The sequence below is a fragment of the Carettochelys insculpta genome, chromosome 8 (assembly GCF_033958435.1).
Source record: "Carettochelys insculpta isolate YL-2023 chromosome 8, ASM3395843v1, whole genome shotgun sequence".
In the NCBI taxonomy this organism is placed as follows: Eukaryota; Metazoa; Chordata; order Testudines; family Carettochelyidae; genus Carettochelys; species Carettochelys insculpta.
In genome coordinates this window covers 21,356,762-21,374,542 of record NC_134144.1, presented here as the reverse complement: position 1 = coordinate 21,374,542, position 17,781 = coordinate 21,356,762, and the positions used below count along the sequence as shown (strand labels likewise).

Below are 17,781 nucleotides of genomic sequence, written 5' to 3'. Positions count from 1 at the left end.
ATACCCTCGTACATTCCTCTGAGATTACCAAAGTCAGCACAGGTCTGGATGCTGCTGCATAGCTGGACCCAGTGGTTGTTGGCACAGCACCTGGCTGTCTGCTGTACTGTTCTTCTAGCCGCTCTAAGTGCTTGCTGGGTACTCTGGCTCGGTGAGCATTTGTACTCCAGGAGTGCAGCGCGCTTCTTTTCAATGACTGGAATCATCTCATTGGAGTTAGCTTCAAACCAGTCGTTCGTGTTTCTAGCTCTTCTTCCAAACACCGACAAGGCCGTGTTCTAAACTGTATCCCTCAGATGTTGCCATTTGGATGTCCCATCGGCGCCCCCAGGGCCGCTGCGCAGATTTTCCTGGAGGGTCTCTCTGAACTTTTCAGCTTTCTCCGAGTTTGCCGTCTTTCTGGCGTCAATGCGGGGCCTTCCAGCAGGTTTAGAGCGGTACAGCTTCTTGGGTCTCAGCTTGAGCTTGGAGCGAACTAGCGAGTGATCTGTATCACAGTCAGCACTATGATAGCTGCGTGTCAGAAGGATGTTTTTGAGGTTATTACACCTAGTGATGACATATGCAGTGCTTCATTAGTATAATGGCAGCCATACATGCTTCAAAAGTGACATTTTCAAAACATATGCTGCCTGTGTAGCCAGGGGCCTTTTGAAAGAGCCCCTTGATTTCAAAAACCTCTTATTTCCATTTGGTTTGAAGTGTGTGTGTCTGACATTATGCTAATGAGGTGTTGCCTATGCATGCCAGCATCTCATTAGCATCTGCCAAAGTGGCTCATTACCATGCCCTTTCCAAAAGGCTGGAGTAGTATGGCCACAGGGTCTTCAAGTTCAGTCCCCTTGCACTCACAACAAGACCTAGTAGCATCCCTGACAGATTTGGTTTGTTTTTAAGTCTAACCTGACCCAGGACCTTAGAAGGCCACTTCAAGGATTGAACTCACATATGCGGGGTTTATAGGGCCCAGCCTCTAACCACTGAACTCCTGGGGATCAAGGCTGAGGGGGTCCCACCATGGAAAAATGTTTCACTGTGAGGCTGCACAGGAGCCAATTGACAGGCACATAGGAAGACCAGGGCGGCAGCAGCGACTCTGTGTGGGACTTTGGTTCCCTTCCTGATCACAGGGAAAGGACGTGAGGCAGAACTGCCTCCCCAGGGAGTCAGGCTGAAAGCCCTGGGAGGGAGATCAGTTGCTCGATCAATGGACGGAAGCGAGAGGGGCAGATCTGAGCCGCAGGAAGCCCTCCCGCTGGCTGGAGGAGCCGCGGGCGGGAGCTGAGGAGAGCCTGCGGGGCCTGGGCTGGGCGCCAATACGCCGCAGTACGGTTAAGTCCTCTGCTGCGGCTCTCACAGCGTTACCCGGGTCCCTGCGGCTCATTCCTGCAGCTGCCCCGGTTTAATTCCCTCACGGAGTAGCTGGGCGGCGCGCGACACGCAGCGCGCTATCCCGGGCCGTGCTGCAGCCCACGAGCGGGCGGCAGGTGCCCGAACTCACGGGTAGCTCCCCGCGGCTGGCAAGTGCTGCCCGGGGCTGGAGCTGGGCCGGGAGGGCGCGCGCGCAGCCCCGCCGCACCAGCCAGCCAGCCACAGCACCCCCTGTGGCCGTTGCCACGGCGAAGCTGCGGCATTCCGCGTTGCTAAGGAACCCACTAGGTCGCGAGGCGCCAACTCCGCAGCAACCGGTCAAGGCGGAGCCGCCTTCTCGGTGGAAGAAGGGACGTGGCGGCTCCTCCCGCGCCGCTGCCACGTAGGTGAGCCGCGGCGGCTGGAGGGCGGGGCCGTTGTGGCCATGGCAGCCGGAGGTTGCTAGTAGCCGCTCCGTCCCAACCTGGTGCCTGTCTGCCCGGTGCCTGGGGAGCTCATCGGCACTCTCTCGGGGAGACCCGGCGTTCAGCGCCTGTGTGGCTCCCAGGGACCGAGCTACACCAATGCAGGGCGAGCGTCCCGCCCCACTCTTCCTCCCCGCAGTTAGCAGCCTCCGCAACCTGTCTCATGGAATCCGCACCGTGAGAACGTCGGTTAGGCGCCTATGAAACACCCCCCCCCTTTCGGCACGTGTAAGAGAACAAGTCTGCAGGCTGTGAAAACGTCATGGATCGGTGTGCAAATGTCAACACCCATCCATACAACTGCAACGTATTTCAACGTTTTAAATGGGATGGATGAGCTTGAGATCCCGCAGCTGTGCCCCTCTTATGAAATTTCACACCCCATCGAGGGGGTCTGCCCCCTGCTTTGTGCACCCCTCCCATAGTGAACAGTACCAATGAGGAAGGCGTGTAAATCTCCACGCTTCTAGGCACTAGCCAGTTTCTAACTGTTCAAGGTTAGGTGGAAAGTTCCTTAGGAACAGATTATTCCTTAGATTATTCCTTAAAGTCGAGTGGAGGGTTTCATGCACCTTTCTCTGGAAAAGCTGGTACTGGCCACAGCTGGAGACTGAATATTGGATTAGGTGGACCACTGATCTGATCAAGTATGGCAATTCCTACGGTTCATCAATTTCTGTAATTAATTTGCTGTAGTATTTATTCTTAGAGGTTACTGGTAATACATTCAAAATGTTAAATGGAAATGTGACTTTTTTTCTTTCAAAATCATGAACACCCCCTTTTGTTTAGAAGACTATTAAAGAAGAAAACTAATACTAGCATTTTAAAACACTGTCATTCCAACACTTTGCCAGAATTATGCTGCTGTGCTATTGAAAGATAAATACTCTCTATTTTTCAGAAATTCTACAGATTCCGCACTTCCAAAATTAACATTTCACCACTCTTGGTAGGTTTTCTGGTTGTAGAATTTCTCTTTGTGAATGGTCAGTGACTGTCTCTAAGATTCTGGGTTCTGTGAAAGAAGAGATTTATGCTCTGAATCCATGGGGAGTTATGATTGCAAATACAGCTGAGTGAACAATACCCTAGAGTAAGAAATTGCATTTAGAGATTGAGAGTTCAAAGACATGGTGGGTGAAGGAGTGGTGTGCTGAAGTATTTAGGACCCTGAATATTAAAAAGAGGAAAAATGTGAATCTGGTAGTACTGTTTTTGAGGTGCATCATAACGTATTCCTCTGGGTACTAAATTGTGTTTGATCTGTATTAGAAAAAACATGTTGAAGATTTGAGAATTCGTACACAGGTGTCCTGCACGTTACCACTAAAGATCAGTCCCTGCACCTATACGGTAATCTGAAATAAAAGAATTTAAAATTTTGCACTTGTTATCATTATTGAATTTCAGCATCAACAACCATTTCAGAGTTATGGAACAGTCACACTTGTCCAGAGCTATTGTTTTAGGCTGTCTGTAAATACCACTGCATTGATTTGTACTTTCACAATTGAATGTTGTTTTTCTGTCATGAGGGTTTTGTTTTTTGTTTTTTTTTAATTACATGTTAGATTTTCAAACACAACAGGCCTACCTTCAAAAATTCATTTTAAAAAAAGTTAACTTGGCTATTGCAAGCTGGCCTCAGTCCTTGGATTTCATAGTCGTAATGAAGTTCTTAACTCAAGGAAAATACCATTTTCAAAGATTGATGCCTTGAAATATCTTGGAACATCTCAAGGATGCTATAGTATATTTTAATCTTGTTATTAAAAAACCTCATTCTTCTTACAAATACTAATACCTAATTAAATAACTATTATGCTTGCCTGTCTTACATTTCTTTAAGTATTTAATTTTAGACACCTCAGAAAGGAACTATTGAAGAATGCTGAGATCTGTCAAAAAAACGTTACCTAGAAATGAACAAGCAGATGAGACAACCTACTTGGCAAATTTAGCAGTCCAGAGAAATGCCAGTGCCTTCTTTGACAAATTTGATCGAAGTGAATTACAGGAATTACTTACCATTACATCTTGTAGCTGGCTGGCTTCTAAAGATAACCTACGCCTGCCATTGGAACTTCCCAGTGGACTTATGGGTCAGTTAAAAAACATAAGTTTCCCGTCTGCAATTTTGCTAGCACCAGTGGTGCCAGATGTACCATTGGATTGTAAAGAAGTCCATCAGATTGTGAGAGAATTGGCTGCAGGAATTTATTGTTTAAACCAAATTCCTTCGATCAGTTTAGATGCCAATTATGATCACAGCACTTCTTGCCAGCTTCCTCCAGCTTACTTTGACACCAGAATTGGACAAATGTTGATCAGCGTTGACTACATGTTAAAAGCACTGTGGCATGGTGTGTATATGCCCAAAGAGAAGCGTGTCAGGTTTTCTGAACTGTGGCGCTCCAGCATGGATATTGATATGGATGGGAATCCGCAAACAGAAAAAAATATTTTCTCTGAGTTCTGTTCAGCAGGTGAGTAAAAACAGTGGTTTTCTACAGGCCTATTCAGCCATTATAACCCATTTAAAGACATATAAACTTACACATGGTAAGTATTTAGCATAGCCAGGGGTTATTATCCAAACACCCCGCCCCAAGAGATTGCCTGACAACATGCAAAGTCATCAAGTTAGAAATGAAAGAAAAAAAAAAGACTTCAAAGATCTTTTTTTTTTTTTTCTCAGAACTCCTCTCCCCTTGAGGCACCTGGCCACATTTTCAATAACGGTCAACACTCTGCAGTTCTTTTTGAGGATAGTTAGAGTTGCAGGGTGCTAACTCCTTCTGAAAATCTGGTTCTGACTACTTGGAGAAAAGTTACCATGCATTTTTTCACCCAGGCACGTGTGGATTTGCACCATCAATAAAAACATGCTGCCAACTGTGGGCAGCTGTGGATGCTCTGCTAATCAGCTGGGCGGTGCCTGAATCTCTCCTAGGCAGCTGCCCAAGTGTACATCTTATTTATAATGAGCTATTCTTCTAATATACAACTTGGTTAAAATTAAAAAAAAATCTAAACAAAAGATAAAAAGTATCTGAGAGAAATCCTGTGGCTCTCACAATCTATCTCAAGAATAGCAGATAATGCAGGATGGTAATTAAATATAGAACCAAAGCACTGGTTAAAATCCAGCTCAGTTTGATATTGATTTAATGTTAATCTTTGGTGGTTTAAGATAAATTAGATAATATCCTTAAATCCAGTTGCAAGTAGGAAGTATACACATTACAAAACCATGCCCAATGTGAGCAGTAGCCACCGATCCAAGTTCTGTGAATGGGAGACTTTCCAGTGACTGAAATAGTAATCAGATCAGGTCATAACTGGCAGTCTTGGCAGAGAGGAACTCTCTTGCCTCTACTGGTAGTCCCATCAGAACAAGCACAAGACCATTGCCAAAGCAGCAGGGAGAGTATGCTGCAACTATAGCTCTATCGTATAGCTAAACAGGGGGCTTCATTTTTCCAGAGCTATTTGACATTTCATTATTACTCAATTTACTTGGGACAAGGATGGTCTTAGCAAGATGCCCAATGTATCCACTAGAACACCTAAGACAAAGGGTAATTCCCACCCCTCATTCCCTGCCCAATATAGTGAAACTGCAGTCTGATTTCAAATGGTATTGTATGTAACAGCAAGGTAATGTTTCATATGTTAATATAAAACACACATTATTCTGAAATTTTAACAAGAAAAATATTCTTGTCAGAAATAGTTGTATTATATTATTTTCTGTGACAGGTACTAGTGTTTTAAATATATTGTATTTCCATCCTGTAGATATGGTTATTTATGTATATTTTTGTGTGTGCAATGTAGGTGTAGTTGATCTTTCCAGTGAACCAAATTTTGAAGGAATCTATGATGAAAACCTGAATGAAGATCCAACGTATGACCCTAACAGTGCACAAGAAAAAAATCTCTTTATGCAGTATGCAGAATATATACTACTTAAGTTGACATTTGGTACTACACAAGTTCAGCAGCATGAAAATGTGTGTAAATTTGATGCAGCATACGAGCTTTCTAATGTGATAAGATTGACCGAGGATCACCTTGACACGTTAACATACCAAACATTGCAGCAGAGACTAAATCTTCAGCAAAAACTTGTGAAAAAGCACTTAGAGAAAAAGATAGAAATCCGTAAGAACATTGAATATCTAAAAATAATGAGCTTTCTGATTCCATTTTTACTCAGCTTAAAAAGAAAAATGAAAATTCCAAATCTAAATCAACTTCTTCAACCATATTCGGGTAAGCAGCTTACAAATGACGGAGAATAAACTTGTTTTTATTTTAAAATTTTATATTGTTCATATAATATCCACTCACTTTGAAAACCATTTGACCACACGTTCTGAAAAATGTAATAACCTGTTAATTATATAAGAAAGTGAGTGTCTCTTAAGTCTGTGGAGAAACTAGTATTTTGTACATTCTATGAGTAGCAATTGCAAATAACTTGACACACACTATGGTAGATCATTATATACAGGGAGCCAAATTCATCCTGAAGTAATTCTGTTGTTGTCGATAAAGCTACAGCAGAGTTAAATTTTGACTGGAATATTTATTCTAAATTAGTATGACAAGGTAATTTCTCAATCAAACATACAACAGGTAGCTGCTTAGCAGGTAACATTAAGAAATGAATTATATTGTAGACTTTTAAGGAATCTATTATGATTATATTATATTAACCTACTGTCATGTACTAAAAAAAGTCCTCTTTTTGTAGATGATAAGGTTAAAACAGAACGAGAATTGCCTCCATTTATGCTTGGGCCAGATTTTAAATGCCAACATTTTCATTATGTAAACAATGAGTATTTTCATGTCCATGGAGGAATTGAATTTGATATTGGTACACCTTCTGTTGAGGATGTTTCGGAAGAGATTAAGGTTTTGGTTCAATATCTTTTTCTATAATATATGTGTGTGTGCTTGCAGCTGATACAGTATAAGAAATATTCTGTTTTTGTTTAAAAATACTTGTGTGATCTAAGGAAATCCTGTGTTTATGAAAAAGGTATTGTCCTCCAGATTCCTTGTTAAGAGAAATATTGCAGAACTAGGCTAAAATAAAATTGCAATATTTCCTTATAGTAAATCTTCACTGTCATCAGTTCACTAGTTTTGTAGCACAGCTGTTAAGTGCATTAACTTTAGCTGACTGTGCAGAGTGCACAATGCAAAAGTTTCCAGGAAGTTGCATTTTGATTTAACTTTCAACCATCTCTGAAAGCAGCCTGTGTGTATAGATGCACAATGATCAGAATGGTTTTCAACTTATATGTTTGGCATAACACAGACAAGATTTAAATTGTCTACACGGTGCCATAACCTCGAAATAACCTACACAATTTGCATTATGCAAATTGTGTAGGTTATTTTGAGTAGCTTTTGAAATCTGGCACCACTTGCCACTTGCTGGCACCACTTGCCAAAATAAAGCACTGTTCTTCCTGCAATGAGGTATACAGGGATGCCGGAATAGCGCACCCATTATCTTCAAAACTGTTTTGAGACAATGGGCATGTTTCTTAGACACGGACAGCTATTTTGGGGTAGCGCTATATTCTAAAATAGTGCCTGCCATGTTGACTTAGTGACCCTGTTGCTCTGGTCAAAACACTTTATAAATGTAAACACAGTTAAAAATTCATTTGTTTTAGGCTGCCTTTGATGACATACAGAATTGTGCATCAAATCATGTAGCCCAGTTGTTAGACCCAGATATACCTTACAGAGAACATTACCCCATACCAACAATGGAATTTTCTGGAAAGAGGTAAGGAATATGCAGCACATTGTATATTTAAACTATGTAAATTTGCAAAAGTGATAATCTGGTTTATTGTTGTGTTCAAAACAATTATTGATTAATTGAACCTGCTGACTGTAAATGAACAGAAATTGGTGTTGTAAAGACTGACAAGTCTAAATAGTGTTTGAGAAGATTTGATTTGATAAAAAATTAATTTTAGTAGTCTAAATAATATTCAATTTAATGTATTAAAGTAATAAAGCCAATTGAGTGGCTTGATTAAATTTGTCTAAACACACTCATACACTAGTTTGCAATTTTGATTAAGGTTTTCTTGACATTATAAAATGTGCCTACAGTCTATAGAAATACAGTATTCATTTAGGATTTTGTCTCACAAATATTGTTTTCTACATTTTCAGACATATTACTTTCACTTACAACATGAAGTATACACTGTCAAAACAAAAAGCAGTCAAGTAGCACTTTAAAGACTAGCAAAATAGTTTATTAGGTGAGCTTTTGTGGGACAGACCCACTTCTTCAGACCATAGCCAGACCAGAACAGACTCAATATTTAAGGCACAGAGAACCAAAAACAGTAAGCAAGGAGGACAAATCAGAAAAAGATAATCAAGGTGAGCAAATCAGAGAGTGGAGGGGTGGGGGGGGAAGGTCAAGAATTAGATTGAGCCAAGTATGCAGACAAGCCCCTATAGTGACTCAGAAAGTTCCCATCACGATTTAAACCATGTGTTAATGTGCCGAATTCGGCACATTAACACATGGTTTAAATCAAAACAAAAAGCAGTCAAGTAGCACTTTAAAGACTAGCAAAATAGTTTATTAGGTGAGCTTTCGTGGGACAGACCCACTTCTTCAGACCATGGTTTAAATCGTGATGGGAACTTTCTGAGTCACTATAGGGGCTCGTCTGCATACTTGGCTCAATCTAATTCTTGACCTTCCCCCCCACCCCTCCACTCTCTGATTTGCTCACTTTGATTATCTTTTTCTGATTTGTCCTCCTTGCTTACTGTTTTTGGTTCTCTGTGCCTTAAATATTGAGTCTGTTCTGGTCTGGCTATGGTCTGAAGAAGTGGGTCTGTCCCACAAAAGCTCACCTAATAAACCATTTTGCTAGTCTTTAAAGTGCTACTTGACTGCTTTTGGTTTTGATAGTGTATAGACTAGCATGGCTTCCTCTCTGTTACTATTCATTCTGCCATATATTTCATGTTACAACAGTCTTGGATGATGACGCAGCACGTGTTCGTTTAAGCAACACTTTCACAAAAGATTTAACAAAATGCAAAGAAGGTACCAATCTGACATTTTTTAAATTAGCTGCAGCATTTAAACCAACATTTAAGAATGTGAAAGTGCCATCCAAAATCTGAGACGGACAAGGTATGGACCATGATTTCAGAAGTCTTAAAAAAGCAACACTCCAGTGCAGAAACCACAGACCACAAACAACTGAAAAAGAAAATCACCCTTCTGCTGATGGCATATTTGACTGCTTTTTGTTTTGATGGCAGAATGAGTGTAAAATGGCACAGGAAGCGTACAATTCTGTCCCAAGGAGTTCAGTCACAAATTTAATTAAGATGTTCTCTGGAATGGTGACCAAAGCACAGTGTGTTGTCGTGTGTAAAACATCAGTACAGACATTACTTAAAAATATAACTAATTACTATAACTATACAGATATTATCGGCCCCATGAGTCAGGGACAGCATGATTTTGGCGAGAAGGGGCTCTGTGAGAAAAATCCCCTCAGACACATGAAGCTTCAAATTGTCACAGCTTGCCAGTTAGCAGCATTCCAACGGTCACTTTTTGACCAGTAGCTCCCCCGGCAATTTGAAAAAGGTTCCATGAGCTCATCCATAATCATGAGGACAGGTGTCTAAATTTACATAGAATGCTCTGATTGGGTGAGCCTGGAGAAGTACCAGAACCTTCCACCAGGGGCTGGACCTAGTTGAGAACTGTACCAAAATGGTAATAGACTCATGAATAATGCATGAGCATGCTCTATAAAAGCAGGGCATGCAGCCCATTCTGCGGCCCTTTACGGGAAGGCGTTGTTCTGTAGAACGTCTGCCAGTCCCCAGGCTAGCCCTTTGGGGCGAAGAGAGAAGAACTGAAGACTGCCACCTGCTCTGAGGCTCAAGATTTCCCACCACCTGTGCTCCAGCGGCGGCGGCAGCACTAACAGCAAGCGGTGTCCCTGTGGAGAAGTGGGTTGGCTGTCGAACTGGCCTGCACCAGTGCAGGTACTGTGCTGCCAGCTTAGCGGAACCCAGGGCCCGCCACCACACCAACCAGCGGCTGCTTCACCAGACTCAACACACCCACCGGACCAGATGTATCCTCACCGGCAGGCCTGTGCCTCTGTGCAGAGCCACAGCTAAACCACCACAGTCCATTCAGTGGCCAAGGGACCCCTAGTAGGGGAGTAGGGCTGATCCCCCTACTGTGCACCTGCCTGGCAAGGTAGGTGTGGCACCCAGCGGCCTAACGTCGCGCCAGGCCTTCCTGGCCTCTGACTGGATTTTAATCTAAAAAAGACACATCATAATTATTTATAATCTTAATTGCTATTGTTATAACTTGTTATCTTAGACAAAGTTGTTAGTATTAGTTAATTAGTTATACTTTTAAGTAGGTTTAGTTATTGTAGAAGGACTGTTTATTAATTCATCTTATTATTAGTGTTAGTTATTAATTTTCAGTTGGGGGGGGGAAATTGTTAGCACCGTGTTAAGTAACCTAAAGTAACATATGACAAAGGTGAGGGCGTGGCCTCTCTTTTCCCTGTCTTTCTCTTGCCAGGCTAGATAGAGGGGCAAATCCCCCTTCGGCCTTTTTATATACCTTTTTGGATCGGAGTAGCGACCTGGTCCCGGTAGGGTGAAGGGAGTAGCGCCCTCTTATCCTCCCATTAATATAATTTACATAAATACAAATTTATATTTATATTTTATAATTCCTTTAAACTTACCTTTATACCTACCTGAGGTCACAATTCACCTGAGTATTGTCATGAATATCTGCTTCTGTGTAAGTATATATTGTTGCTAGTACGAGAACTTAACACAATATTCCTTTCCCTCTCCTAGGGGTTAATAAAATCATTGTCTCTGTCTTTCAAAAGTTCCGTTGTCCATCTCGTTGCTCCTCCTAGCCCTTGCCTGCCCAAGGGGGTTCAGTGAGGGCCCATGCCAACTGAGTGCGCACCCCAACATAGCCTGCAGAGGTGGGTTCTAGGACCTAAAAGGTGGTGGGGGGTCATTCAATTGTGCCCTCTCACCACCTGGTGGAGGCCCAGCTCAGCTGACAACTTGCAGAGGCGTTGGAGAGTCTCCCCAACGTGTGTGTGTGTGTGTGTGTTCACGCTAAACATTTGTGGAACAAAAATGTCTTGTAACACTGGGTGCAAAAGTGTCATCCAAACACCTACTCTCACTTTCAGGTGACACAGTAAAAAAGAAGTGGGCAGAATTATCTCCCATAAGCATAAATAAATTTGTTTGTCTGAGTGAGTGGCTCGGCAAGAAGGGTAGAGTTGACTTGTAGGTACTAAAGTTTTAAATTGTTTTGGTTTTTGCATGCAGTTATGTTCAGTTATGTAAAAAAAATCTACTTTCATAGGTTGCCCTTTTACCATAAAGAGATTGCGCTACAGTACTTGTATGAGGTGAGCTGAAAAAACTATATCTCTTGTTTATAATTTTTCTGATGCAAGTACTTGTAATCAAAATAATATAAACACTGTGTGCTTTGTATTCTGTACTCTAATAGAAATCAATATATTTGAAAATGTAGAAAAAAATCCGAAAATATTTAATAAATTTCAGTTGGTGGCATTCTGTTGTTTTGACAGTGCAATTAATCACAATTTTTTTCAGTTAATCATGTGAGTTAACTATGTTGTGTCAACAACCCTAATAATTAATTTTTGTTTTCAATATATATTTTACTAGTCTTCTGCCAATGACAGTAGATTTAAAATATTTTTATATATAAAGACAGAGCTGAATCCTCATTTGGTGTAAAGTGGTTTAACTCCAGTGGCTTTAAAAGTATTCAGACAACTTAGATCATCTGAGGACTGTGTGTTTTGATTTTATATCTAAAAGTACACAAAAGAGCTAAAAAGTTACCCTTTAAACTTTTGTATGTTACAGCTACTATGTGATCACCATTGAATTGGAAACTTTTTATCAGCAGCTATATAAGACCCCATGGTGGGTAGCCATAAATGAAATAATAAGCACACTCAAGCGCAAAAGACTTCCATTAACTGATACACAATCACTGGAACAATTCAAGAAGAGATTTGGTTACAAGAAAGCTATTAAATGCAAGGTATCCTACTTGTTGTACAATTGTTTTTATAAAAATGTGTTTATACTCTGGAAAATGACTCTAAAAATGACTTTATGTTAAATGTCTCTCAATGATTCCAAAATAAGTTTGCACAATTTACAGGTAAAGCAGTGATTTCTTTTTAACTGTCAGTGGTGCAGATTCCACCTGGAATCTGAAAGTTAAGCTGCATTGTTTGAGACTCATGCACATAATGCCACAGTGATGATTCTGCAGGCAAAATTGTGGCTTCAGTAACATCTCTCTAACCCCATTGTATTCACATTGACTGTGTCTACAAGGGCAGCTTCTGTCGAAAGAGAGCAGCCCACCGCCATGCCCTCTCTCAATAGAATGGCTGACCGGAACCTCTGCAAACAGGGCTGCCCAGGGAACCAGAAGACCTCTCTGTCAACAGAAATGTCTACATGGCACTCTGTCATCAAAACACTGTCAACAGAGGTGCTATTCCTGATTGGGAACAGGAATAATGCTGCCAACTAAACTGCTGAGTTTTGTCGACAAAGTCTCAACAGAGCACTTTAGTTGTGTAGAAGTTCGTCGGGTTTTGTTGACAAAAGAGCTGCTGCCCTGGTTAGTTTCCCGGGTCCTACAAATTGAGGGAGATGGGAATCAGGCTGCCCTCTTGTTCCTGGCTCCCCACCGCTCTGGAAGCCAGGCAACTGACCAGCCATGGTGGGGTGATCAGTTTCCTGGCTCCTGCAAGACTAGCATAGCCAGGAACCAGATGGCAGCCTGGTTCTCGTCTCCCCTCAACTTCCGCAAAATTTTGAGTTACGCAGCGGTTGCAAGAACACAACCTACATGTAACTCGAGGTTTTACTGTATGCTGCCATTTTATATCGTAATTTTCAGGATCCAGATTATCATCCAGTGTAAACTGATACATTTATTGAAGTCAAAGGAATTAAGTGGGTTTATATCTACTAAAGATCTGTCCCTCAGTATATAGATCCACAGTTTAAGACTTGTAGGTTGCCTCTTCCCAGTATCTCCTTCTCAGTAAATGTTTTAGTCCTCTTTGACATACCATCTATTATTTTGTTTACATGGATTTAGAGTTTACCTTATGGTATGAAGTCTGCTGCTGAAAGAGGACTAGCTGCTATCTTCCATACTTTTTGTCGTAAAACATCTACTTCCAGTCTCAGTGTTGTAGATGAATATGGTTATGCTCTTCTGCATCATGCTTCTATGCACAACCGTGTGCCAATTATCTGTCAGCTTATTAAATCCCATGTGAATATCAATCAGAGACGCAATGTTCACTATAACCCAGGTAAGATATGATTATATATAAATAAAAATATAATATATAGTATTGGGAAGCTATGATTGTGAGGTCTTATGTTCCCTGTCACTTCCATCATCAGAGGGGACTAAAAACTCTCTGATAGAGGGGGTCATGGAAGGAAGGAATACCAGAACACTCATTGTTCCTACTTTCTAAACTCTGGGGAAGCCTTCTGCAGGAATTTCATAACCACCCGGATTTGTCGAGCTGGGGAGGCCATTCATTCTACATTCGTTATCTCCTCTTCAGGGCCCATGGAGGACAGCTGTGCGAATTATTGCAGGTTGAATTCATGGTAACTTGCTGGTCGATGAAATCTACATGGTCTTTGGGCACTTCTGGACATTGTCGGTTAGGGTAGCCCATGTAGCTGCACTGTTTCTTTTGTTTACTGCAAAGACCCATAGAAAATTAGGAATCATAGAAAATTAGGGTCAGAAGAAACCTCAGGAGGTCATTTAGTGCGACTCCTTGCTCAAAGCAGGACTGACCGCAACTAAATTATTTGGCCAGGGCTTTGTCAAACCTGGCCTTAATAACCCGTCAGGATGTAGATTCTGCCACCTCCTTAGGGAACCCATAGGGCTTGTCTACGCTAGCACCTTTCTTCGAAGGAAGGATGGTAATTAGGGTGTTGAGAGTTTACTAATGAAGTGCTGCCATGCATAGGCAACACTTCATTAAGCAAATTCCCCTCCGCATCAACGTTGAAGTTTAAAACTTTGAAGTTCCCTTACTCCTCAAAATTTTAAAAGTTTAAAACTTATAATGTTTTAAACTTTGAAGTTGCTGCAGGGGGGAATTTGCTTAAAGAATTGCTGCCTATGCACGGCAGCACTTCATTAGTAAACTCCCAACACCCTAATTACCATCCTTCCTTCGAAGGAAGGTGTTAGTGTAGACACAGCCAAGATTGCATTTTGCATGATTTATCATGTATATAAATATTAGAAATCCATAAAATTAGAGTACGTCCAATATGCAATGCTATAGAAAAATGTAGACTGTGGTTAATGATCATACGTGTATTTTTGTTTTAGGAAGACGTTCACAGAAGAGTGAGACTAAAGGGGACAGAGCTGGCAAGTAGTACATTAAGTATTATGAGACCTTTTAATATTTTTGTCATATAAATTTGTAAAGTAAACAAAAAAGAGTTCATTGCAGAGGAGGTTTGGCAATTTTTTTAAAATTAAGAGACAGAAACTACTGCCAAATCTTGTCCATACTCGGCTTTTACTGAAGTAAAAATCACACTGGCTACATCTACACTACATTCTCCTTTTGGAGAAGGAATGAAAATAAGGGAGATTGAAAATGTAAATGAAGCACTGATGTGCAAATCTCATGCTTTATTTGCATAATCACGCATCATTGCATTTCTGGAAAAGACTTTTTCGTACGCAAAGACAGACGTATAGACAGGGTGCCTTTGGAAAAAAAACTTTTGAAAAGAACCCTTTTCCTTTTTAGTTTCAGGAAGAAGGGTTCTTTCGAAAATGTTTTTTTTTTTCCCGAAAGGAACCCTGTCTACACAGCTGTTTTTGCTTTATAAAACATCTCTTCTGGCAATGGGATTGAGCGAGATTATGCAAATGAAGTACAAGATTTGTAAATCAGTGCTTCATTTGCATTTTTGAGCTCTCTCATTTACATTCCTCCTCCAAAAGAGGAATGTAGTGTAGATGGAGCCACTGATGCCATGAACTTTTTTGATTTTGATGTAAAAGAAGGGTAGGATGAGTGGGGGATGTGTATATATGGCCAGGGTACCTAGAAGACTTGTTCAGAGTTCTACTTAAAAAGGGAACTTTCTGAGTCACTATAGGGGCTTGTCTGCATACTTGGCTCAATCTAATTGTTGACCTCCCCCCCCACCCCTCCACTCTCTGATTTGCTCACCTTGATTATCTTTTTCTGATTTGTCCTCCTTGCTTACTGTTTTTGGTTCTCTGTGCCTTAAATATTGAGTCTGTTCTGGTCTGGCTATGGTCTGAAGAAGTGGGTCTGTCCCACGAAAGCTCACCCAATAAACCATTTTGCTAGTCTTTAAAGTGCTACTTGACTGCTCTTTGTTTTGATAGTGTATAGACCAGCGCGGCTTCCACTCTGTTAAAAAGGTCTGTAATTGTTCTGTAAGTAGTAACTAAGTTCCAGCCGCACAAAGGCATTCCCAATGTGTGATGCCTCATGATTAATAGCAGTGGGATTTCCTGAAAACATTAGGGAAAACCTATAGGATTTTCACTGGAAGAGTCTACATTTCACTTGTTAGCACAGAACAAGAGAATCTGCCAGAGCAGGGGAGGTCCCCTGCCAGCAGCCTCCAGTCCCTCAACAGGCAGCTGGACTCTGGTTTCTGCTGCTGGGCTCCGGCCCTGCAGTCCCAGAGGCTACCAGAGCCCTGGCCCCAAATTCCCTGGGTCCTCCACCCCAGCCTCCTGTTCCCTGGGTCAGCTGTGGGGCTTCAGCTCTAGCCCTGGCCCCATGGTCCTTGGGCTGCTTTGGGGCTCCAGCACAACACTGCCACGGGGCTTCGAGTCCATCCTCAGCCCCATGCTTGCCAGGGCTGCCACAGAGCTCCAGCCTTGGTCCTGCGCTGTCCCAACTCAGCTGCTGAGGCTGTTTCCCCTGGCCCCAGCTGGCCCTTCTGCTCTTAAGCTACTGGGCTCTCTGATCCATTAACATTCATGGTCCTGCTGGACCACCAATATTGCTGGATGGTGAATGCTTATCTAAGAGGGGCCACCTGTATCTCCGATCTTCTGCACCTTCAGGCTGGAAGATTTCGTAGTTCAGAGTTCGTTAGCTTGACATCCGCTGTGATTAGGAATACCTGGAAGTAGTTAAACCTCTGGTAGAGTCTAATGTTTCAGTTTTAACTGAATAATTGCTTTGCTTTGAAAGCCAAAGCCAATGCATTCAATGTGGTCATTACTAATGTTGCAAACCTTTTAAACTAGTCAGTTGTCCAACTGCTCTTTATATTTTTTAGAAAAATTTCTTATCAGTGATCTCAGACAGTTCAATGAGTGTTGCAGGTTAAGAGGCTGAACAGCCATTCATGTTTAGTTTCTTTAAGGCAAGGGAGTTGAGTACAGACACTTACCCTGCCAAGAATAAAGATCCACTAATTAAATAATGGACAAATTTTGTTTTTGTAGGTCTTATTATCTGGAGCTGACTACATCCTAACTACTGTTCATGTTATGCTTTGATACATTCCCAATTCAAACCTGATATAAGTGGTTTGAACCCTAGTTAAGTACATCTTTTAATTCCGTACATCGAGGGCCATCACTCTTTCAGAAGCAGAGTGATGAAATTTGACCATTTGACATCTATGTGCTGGTCTAAGTGCTGGTGATACTTTTTAAAGTCACAAATAGTCCTACTTACAACAGATTCTTTAATAAATAAATGAGGATGCAGAGCTTTACTGCTTAGGTGGTGGCTGGTCGCCTTAGCTGGTCTTTTGTTAATTCACAGGTGGCCTGGCTTTGAGCAGTCTCCTGGCTGCATGGGAGAGGAAGAGTGGGGCTGAGCATGCCGATGAAAATTGGCTCACTTGCCACTCTTGGCACCTGTGCCCCAGGTCGCTGACCCCTGCTCTATGTTTCACTTGACAGAGGAGCTGAGGGGAGCATTAGGAAACTATGCCTTCTCTGCGGGGGTGGAACATCTCTCCTAGGCTGTGTCTACACTACGAGATAATATCGATTTTAAGTCATTTAGCCTGATATTTCCAAGTGCCTGTCTTCACTGTAAGTTCTATTAGCTCCATTTATGGAGCACTAAAATCTACATAATATCATAGTAACCTGGCAGGTGTGGCGTTCAGTTCGAATTTAAAATTCCAACTGAAGGGTAGTGAGGAAGCACCATCTCTTTAAATCTAATTCATTAGCCTCCAGAGATGTCCTGTATGTGCCCCACAATGCCCCACAGTTCTCCACTCTGGCTTCTTCCATCTCCACTACTCTCAGGTGCGGTGGAATTAGGCAACAGGAAGACCGTTTCAATTCAGCACCTGGAAGTACATGGCTCTGTAGGGTCATGAGAAGCTGAAAATCTTTGTTCTTTCTTTCTTTGCTGTTAGCACAGCTGTGGGGTCTGTGGTTCTGTGTCTACCTGTGGTAGCTGCCTTTTTTTTTCCTGTGCTTCCTGGTGCCACCTGCTGCCCCCCCCCGCCCCCCGCACCACTTGGCAGCTAGGCTGTGGGTGGGTGTCGTGCTTCTATGATAGGATAAGAAACTTCTTTTCAGCCATTTACATTTTTCCCTGCTCCCCCATGTCCTCTCTCTTCCCTCCCCTAGAAGCGCCACACATTCTGGAACTTTCCCGCACACAGATGCATCAAATGGCTTGACCCTGAACCGATAAAAAGAGGTGCTGTGCAAGGTGTCAGGCAGCTTGTGCGCTGTGAGGATCCCTCAGTGGCTAGGATGTTGGGGGGCTGG

General features: G+C 42.1%; 1 protein-coding gene across 1 annotated transcript in view; it reads left to right on the top strand.

Moving 5' to 3' along the window:
- The first annotated feature begins 3,726 nt into the window (after positions 1 to 3,726).
- ANKAR (ankyrin and armadillo repeat containing) overlaps positions 3,727 to 17,781 on the top strand; it is a 51,802-nt gene continuing 37,747 nt past the window's right edge. Inside the window, exons 1-6 of the mRNA XM_075001966.1 lie at positions 3,727 to 4,324; positions 5,679 to 6,116; positions 6,601 to 6,764; positions 7,538 to 7,653; positions 11,826 to 12,006; positions 13,087 to 13,306. Of these exons, the coding sequence (XP_074858067.1) occupies positions 3,727 to 4,324; positions 5,679 to 6,116; positions 6,601 to 6,764; positions 7,538 to 7,653; positions 11,826 to 12,006; positions 13,087 to 13,306 (1,717 nt within the window). The remainder of the gene's footprint in view (positions 4,325 to 5,678; positions 6,117 to 6,600; positions 6,765 to 7,537; positions 7,654 to 11,825; positions 12,007 to 13,086; positions 13,307 to 17,781) is intronic.